Source organism: Musa acuminata, chromosome BXJ3-7, assembly GCF_036884655.1.
Source record: "Musa acuminata AAA Group cultivar baxijiao chromosome BXJ3-7, Cavendish_Baxijiao_AAA, whole genome shotgun sequence".
NCBI lineage: Eukaryota > Viridiplantae > Streptophyta > Magnoliopsida > Zingiberales > Musaceae > Musa > Musa acuminata.
The window spans coordinates 26980777-26988639 of record NC_088355.1 but is presented as its reverse complement, the minus strand read 5'-3'; the positions used below and the strand labels follow the sequence as shown (position 1 = coordinate 26988639).

The 7863-nt window shown below is 39.9% G+C and overlaps 1 protein-coding gene across 1 annotated transcript; it reads right to left on the bottom strand.

Moving 5' to 3' along the window:
- Window positions 1-544: 544 nt before the first annotated feature.
- On the bottom strand, window positions 545-2097 carry LOC103974563 (diacylglycerol O-acyltransferase 3). Its single transcript, XM_065158682.1, has 2 exons — window positions 1677-2097; window positions 545-1272 (listed from the first exon to the last, which is right to left on the bottom strand). The coding sequence occupies exons 1-2, from the start codon at window positions 2046-2048 to the stop codon at window positions 631-633; spliced, it is 1014 nt and encodes a 337-aa protein (XP_065014754.1). The 5' UTR covers window positions 2049-2097; the 3' UTR covers window positions 545-630.
- Between the last annotated feature and the right edge of the window lie 5766 nt (window positions 2098-7863).

The window sequence follows — 7863 nt, the reverse complement described above, 5'->3', positions numbered from 1 at the left end:
AGACATCATTTAGTCTGATCTTAGATGGCGATATTAGAATTTGATTTTAATCTATATATTATACTTAAATATGAAAATATTGAAGTTAAATTGATTTTTTTATTAGTATTAGTTTTAACTTAAATATTTCAAGTCAATGATTTATTATTTAGGCATCACATTATCCTTCAAACGAATACATTCTATTCAAGGTTTTTTATTTGCAAACTATAATACCTACATATATATATATATATATATATATATATATATATATATATATATATATCTTAAAAAAATTAAAATAGAAAAGAAAAACTATACGCATAACTTGTTTTCCCATCACAAATTTAGCTCAACCAAATCATAATGGAAGGTGCATTCCCGCCCGTTGTTGACCCCTACTCTTCTCCTGCTGCTACTATAGTCAACGTAGTGGTGGTGCCCAAGGAAGTGGGAGGATTGCACTACAATTCTTGCCTAATTTGTGCAATGTAGTTGATGGTTTATGAAAGTTCTCCATCCTTCATATTTCTGATCCACAAATATGAAACAACACCAATCCTGCTTAAAATATTATGCATCATGAAAATAAATAAATAAATAAATAAAATAATGGATCGCTCATCACACTAGTATGTACAACTTAAATCAATTGTAGACTGCCATGAGGCAGCTGCTATCCTTCTCCCCAAGGAAATTGGCCACGATGGCGCCCACATCATCAATGCTGACGCCGAGACACAATGGATTCTTGGGAACGCTGGCATTGCCGTTGCTCTGATTCAGGACTCGGACATTAGGCCCGTCCCTGCACTTGCCCATGCACTTGCACCCAACAACAGCTCCTTCCACGCCAATCTTCCTACTCAATTCCTGCATCAGCTCCGGTCCACCGGATCTCCTGCACTTGCCTCCCATGCACACTTCGATCTTGTTCTTCGTGGGCTTCTCAACGGAGCAACCCAAGGATAAACCGGAGCCGTTGCTGGTGCTGCTGCATTCCTGTGCAGGCTTCGGTTCAATGTGATGCTCTACCGCTCCCGTCTCAGACTCCGGGGCTACAACAGCAATGGCTAGGTTCGCTGAATCGGGTTCTCGGACAGCTTGAGCTCTGAGGTTGCTCATCCGGACAACCTCGTGGCATTCGCCGTCGCTCGATTCGGAGGAAGAAGAGCTCAAGGAGGATTCATCCTTCTTCCTAGCGGCCTTGGCTTCCTTTCGCTTTCTCTTGGAATCCTTCTCTTGGGCTCTCAACCGTGTCAATTCTACCAGCAAAAGTTGTGCTGCCTCCTGATATCGAAATAACAACACAACATATTACAAGTCAAATTACATTAATACCCTTCAAACATGTACAAGTATTTTACGTATTTTATATTGTTCATGTTTTTTTAACTTAAGCGAATAGATATTAACATGATTAGAATATATATATATATATATATATATATATATATATATATATATATATATCTAGAATTTCTAAATGGAGAAAGAGGGCCCACGTGTCAATTAAAAACTTTGCAAACAATAAAGGGCAAAAAAAAAATTGAATTAATAAAACATTAAAAATAATAAATATGATGAATTACTAATGCATCTAACCAGGTTGGGTCAAATCAGAAATATAAGCACTATGCGTATCTTAATTCCCCGACTCAAAAAGGCAAGAGAAAGAGACAGGTAACACTCACCGCGATCATCTTCCCCTTGACATCTCCGGCGATCCCGTCGCCGTCGCCGGAGTCGGCGCCGATTCCCACCGTCCACAGATCGGCCAGACCCCTCGACAGCCCCTTCACCAACTTCGCCCTTTTCTTCTCCTCCTTCTCGCTCCTCCCCCCACCGCACCTTACCAGAGACGCGTAGTACTTGAGGTGTCCCACGTCGGAGAACACTCCTCTCCCTCCGCCGACGGCGACCCCGGCAGTTCGAACTGAAACCCTCGCCCTTCTCCCGAACCCCGCCGACGATGGGCCGGAGGGGGGCATGCTGCCGGAATCTCGAAGGGCCCGAAAGCCGGACACGCCCTGACTTCGCTGGAGAACACCGCCGGAGATCTCCATTGCTCGGTTTCGATTCGATTCGTGAGGAGAAGGGTTGCCTTAAAGATCGGTGGCGACTCGTCGCAGTGATATATAGCGAGATGCCTTCCACGTTTCGCCGTTCGATCAACTTAATCATGACGTGGCGTCGAGGTGGACCAATGGAGTCGGTTCGCGCCAAGGGGCTCGTGCCGGTCTCAGCAAGGCCACGACTGGGCGTCTGCCCGCGCGATCTCGCCACGCGAGTGCGGCCGATACCAACCGTTCGATTGGCCAGCTCTGGATTCGACGGTCTGGATCGGGTGCAGGTAAGCGACGCGTCATCTCCCGACGCTAATGCCCTTAGCCACATCGGACACCGACCGGCTAAGCCAACGTGGTTAATCGAAGAATTCAGGTTTCACACGAGGACAACTATGTCTTTCCATCACATACATGGATGGTGAAGGAAAACGATTTCCTCGAGAAAGGCATGGAAGGCGTGTCGAGCTGGCAATCGTATACGTGCAGGCATACGCTTCACATGTTGTGGATGTGGCGGCCCCAGATTGGAATTCTTTGGACACGATTCTTGACGATGGAGTCAGATTCAATTCATTACACGGTCGACAACGCACACTGTTGCTGCCACATTTATCATGACTCATCTCGTCCGTGCATCGATCATGATAGTTTTGAATTCTTAATGAAAAAAAATTGTTTTATAAATAATTTAAAATATTTTTATCTTGTTTCTTAACAAACATATATATATATATATATTTCTCCTATCTCCACTATAATATCATTTTCCCTTAACCTATAATGATTAATTACTAAACATCTAATCCCTTGATTGATAAATTAGTGTCAAACTTCATCAAAACAATGTGATAAATTAGATATCAATATTTGAGTAATTTCATATATGATACTGATGAAAGGCTTGACATTGGAGTTTCTTTAGGAAATTCCCTTCCTATATCTCTAGTAATTAGTCAAACAACTTAACTTTTTCTATTTGTCTTTGATTTCTGAATCTATATGATCTCATGAAGTTAGTCATTAGTTGGTCATTTAATGCTCGTAGGAAGCTTAGGACTTGGGAAATAAATGCCAGGAAGTTAGATTAATCTGCAATTGTGGGAATCGTAGTATCATCAATCAATCGAAGATGGATTTGACTTGTGTCAAGAGAGTCCCTTAAGATTTGTTTTTCTATTTTTGAGTTCGAATCGAGATTGTGTTAAGAGAGTCCCTTAAGATAAGATTCTTTTGACTTCTATATAACACAAAAACTAAAGCTCATAATTGACGGATCAAATATAAGGTATGTGTAAAAGTTGATTCTTTTAACTTTTGAAATTAATCTCTATTACACATGCATAAATATCTTCTAATGTATATTTGTTTACACACACTTTCGTTGATTTGTCACATTGGTTTCAGGCTTATTTTTGTCTTTTCGTAAGCGTCTATTCCTTGCATAATGATTCAATTCATCTAATCAAAGTACCTAATTTAACTGACTTGACGTCCGGTGCTTCCTTTATCGTTGTCATGAGACTACTTTCTATTTTTGAACCGTTCTCGCGTGATATAACTGACACATGGTCAAAAGTGACGTGTCTTGGACTATTTATGTGTGCTGCAACGTGCGAGGTAGGTGATCATAGTTCAGTTGGTCATATATGATTCATAGACCACCGACTGTTCTATGGTTGACGTCAAATATTGTTTGTATTACTAACTCAGAACTCAATCACAATACTCAGTTATCCAACGTAAACATGACAAAGAAAAAAAAAAAAGAAAACAATTTATGGGCAATAATAATCTATAGCTTGTGGATAATCCACTAGAGGGAGGGAGATATTGTGTTGGATAATCTATATCATGTTAAACACGTGATCCTATTTTATTTATTCTCGTTCACTTTTGGGTTCTAAATGAGATTGCGCTATGTGTTAAAAGTAAAATAAATCCATGATCCTATGTACTAAAATTCTTTCTTGTGGTGTAGTAGGTTTTGTTGATAAGACACTCCCTATTGCTTGACATTGACAATTGTTGGATCTCAAGTATTTATTTGAAAAAAATATATATATTAAGAATAGAAATTACTCTTCGAGAGTGGATTGCAACTCATATATTAATCAAAGTCAAAGTGCACAATTCAGATAAAATTAAACAGATCAGTGTATCATATATATTTATATATATATATATATATATCTCTCTCTCATACCATCGCACATATTCCATCATAAAATCATCAAATCGCCATAAACACCATGGGATGGATCTACAGGTACTATGATCATCATCATCATGTCATTGTCACTGATGGGGATATAAAGAGGAATAACCTTTGTATATGAACAAATACTAGAAACCATAATACGCAGCGGAAGAAAATAGAAACACAATCAAACAAAACACCAAGATATACGTGGAAAACCCCTTCAATGTGAAGGGTAAAAACCACAGGGCAAACTAGAGATAATCCACTATGAGAATAATGAATATACAAATCTCAATCTCTTGCCCAAAACCCTAGCAACAACCACAAGAGAATAACTGGGATATAAGGATTACGTCACTGCCCACAATATCTAAAACCTCCCCAAGTAATCACAGCAAGAGTCTACTGTAGATTTGATCTACAATGAGATAAGAACACTGCTAGATGATTGAGAACAGTCTCTCTGTTCTCATTGTCTTCTTCCCTTTCTTTCTCTTGTTTTTCTACCTTGTTCCTCTCTTTGTTTCTACGAGGATGTCAATGTTGCTGTCTTTTTCTGCCTCTTTTCTCTTTCCAAAACGCAGCCCCCACACCTCCCTTATATTGATCTAGGGTTAGGTCAAAGGGGTGTAGGTTGTGGGCTGATAAAGCCCACCATGGGTTGAACCCACTTTGGGCTGCTAGCCCAACAACCTCCCCCTTCAGCCCATAAGGGAGGCTATCCTATGACTTCTCAATGTGAAGCCATGCTGACCAACTGTCGGCATATCTCCTGTCTTTCTTTTGGTAAGATCTTCGTCAACATGTCTGCTCCGTTGTCATCTGTATGAATTTTCTGAAGCTGCAACTGCTTCTCTTCAAATACATTTCGAATCCAATGGTATCTGACATCTATATGCTTTGACTTGGAATGAAACATTGGGTTCTTACACAAATGAATGGCACTCTGGCTGTCACAATGCACCACATAATTTTTCTGTTTTAGCCCCAATTCTTGTAAGAATTCTTTTATCCATAACATTTCTTTGCATACCTCTGTAGCAACAATATATTCTGCTTCTGTGGTGGAGAGAGCAATACACCTTTGTAACCTGGATTGTCATGACACAACTCCCCCTGCAAAAGTAAGTACATAACCTGAAGTGGACTTCCTCGTATCTATATCTCTTGCCATATCTGTATCTGTGTAACCTGTCAACATAGGTGGTCCACCTCCAAAACTTAAACAAACCTTAGAGCTCCCTTTGAGATATCTAAAAATCCACTTCACTACTGCCTAGTGCTTTTTGCTTGGATTTGCAAGAAATCTGCTAGTAACACCCACTGCATATGCGATGTCTGGCCTCGTACATACCATTGCATACATTAAACTTCCAACTATTGAAGCGTAAGGAACATTTTGCATTTTCTCCTTCTCCTCATCACTTGACGGACTCTGTTCTGAGCACAACTTGAAGTGACCTGCAAGAGGAGAACCAACTGGTTTTGCATTGCTCATACTGAATCTTTCCAATACCTTCTCGATGTATTTCTTCTGTGACAACCAAATCTTCTTGTTTTTCCTGTCACAAGAAATCTGCATGCCTAGTATTTGCTTTGCTGGCCCCATGTCCTTCATTGCAAAAGACTCACTTAGTTCCTTCTTCAACTTGTCAATTTTAGACATATCTTTCCCAAGAATAAGCATGTCATCAACATAAAGTAAGAGAATAATAAAACCCTCACCAAACCATTTGATGTACACACAATGATCTGAAGCCGTTCTTTTGTATCCATTTTCTGTCATAAATGAATCAAACTTTCTGTACCACTGTCTTGGAGCTTGCTTTAGCCTATACAAGCTCTTCTTCAACTTATAGACAAAATTATCTTTACCTTTGACTTTGAAGCCTTCTGGTTGCTCCATATAAATTTCCTCCTCCAAATCACCATGAAGGAAAGCTGTCTTCACATCTAACTGCTCAACCTCCAAGTCCTGGCTAGCAGCAATACCAAGAGTAACACGAATAGAAGATATTTTAACAACAGGAGAAAATATCTCTTCAAAGTCAATACCTTTCTTTTGACCAAAGCCTTTCACAACCAATCTAGCTTTGTACTTTGGTTGAGAACAATATTTTTGAGTCTTTAACCTAAAAACCCACTTGTTCTTCAAGGCCTTCATTCCATTTGGTAGCAGCACCAAATCATAAGTGTGGTTCTTCTGAAGAGCATCCATCTCTTCCCGCATAGCAACTAACCACTTCTCTTTCTGCTCACTCTCAACTGCTTCCTGGTAACTCTCTGGTTCACCTATATCAGTAAGCATCACATACTCATCTGTAGAGTATCTTCTGGAAGGTTGACGTTTTCTAGAAGATCTTCTCAACTGAGGTTCTGCGGGAACTTGCTCTCCTACTTCTTCTTGCTCAACATGTCCTGCAGGTAAATCAACATCAAGCTCTACACTAGTTTCCTACATATCTCCCCCATCACCCTGATATACTAGAGGAATAATTGGGTCACAATCTGCTAATCCTTCTGCAGAAGTCTTGGCTGGTGCCTTCTTCTTCAAATCCTCAAAGGTTTGATTCTCAAAGAAGACCACATCTCTGCTCCTGAACACCTTCTACTTTTATGGATCCCAAAGCCTGTAACCAAACTGATCATGTGAGTAACCAAGAAAAATACATTCTTTAGACTTACCATCCAGCTTGGACCTCTCATTATCTGGAACATGTTCAAATGCACGACAACCAAACACTCTCAAATGCCTATAGGAAACATCTTCCCCTGACCATACATGCTCTGCAACATCACCATCTAGGACTATACATGGTGATAAGTTGATCACATCAACTGCAGTCCTCAAAGCCTCATCCCAAAACCTTTTGGGTAGCTTGGCCTGTGAAAGCATACATCTGATCTTTTCCATGATGGTGCGGTTCATCCTCTCGGCAATTGCATTATGCTGAGGTGTACCAGGAACTGTCATCTCATGTTGGATCCCATGTGACCTGCAATAGTCATTAAATAATCCCGTATACTCACCACCATTATCTGATCTTATGCATTTCAATTTCCTTTCTGTCTCCCTTTCAACCCTGGTATGAAACTCTTTGAAGACATTAATAACCTGATCTTTGGTCTTCAAAGCATAAGCCAAACTTTCCTGAAAAAATCATCTATAAAAGTGACAAAATAAAGTGCACCACTTATACCAAGAACATCAACAGATCCACCAGGAGTTTTTGTCCTCAAAGGACCACATACATCTGTATAAACACGGTCTAAGGCATGCATTTTTCTAGACAAAGCAGCACTAGCAAATGAAACTCTATGTTGTTTACCAGCAAAACAATCAATACAAGGGTTTAGATGTATACCTCTGAGATCTGGTAATACATCTCTTTTGGAAAGAGCTTGCAGCCCCTTCTCGCTCATGTGTCCCAATCGCCTATGCCACAACTCCATATTTCTCTGTAGCATTTAACTGCTCACCATAAGCTTTAGCTTGCAACCTGTACAAAGTATGACATTTCTTTTCACTAGCTATAATAAGAGAACCCTTACTGAGCTTCCATTATCCTTTGTGAAATTTGCTTTCATACTCTTCATCATCTAGTCTTTCAA

What these genes read in the sequence shown, in the direction of transcription:
- LOC103974563 (XM_065158682.1), bottom strand. Translation starts at nt 2,048, where the DNA reads ATGGAGATCTCCGGCGGTGTTCTCCAGCGAAGTCAGGGCGTGTCCGGC. An exon ending in TCAAGGGGAAGATGATCGCG is followed by an intron (nt 1,273 to 1,676) that starts GTGAGTGTTACC and finishes TTTCGATATCAG; the next exon opens with GAGGCAGCACAACTTTTGCT.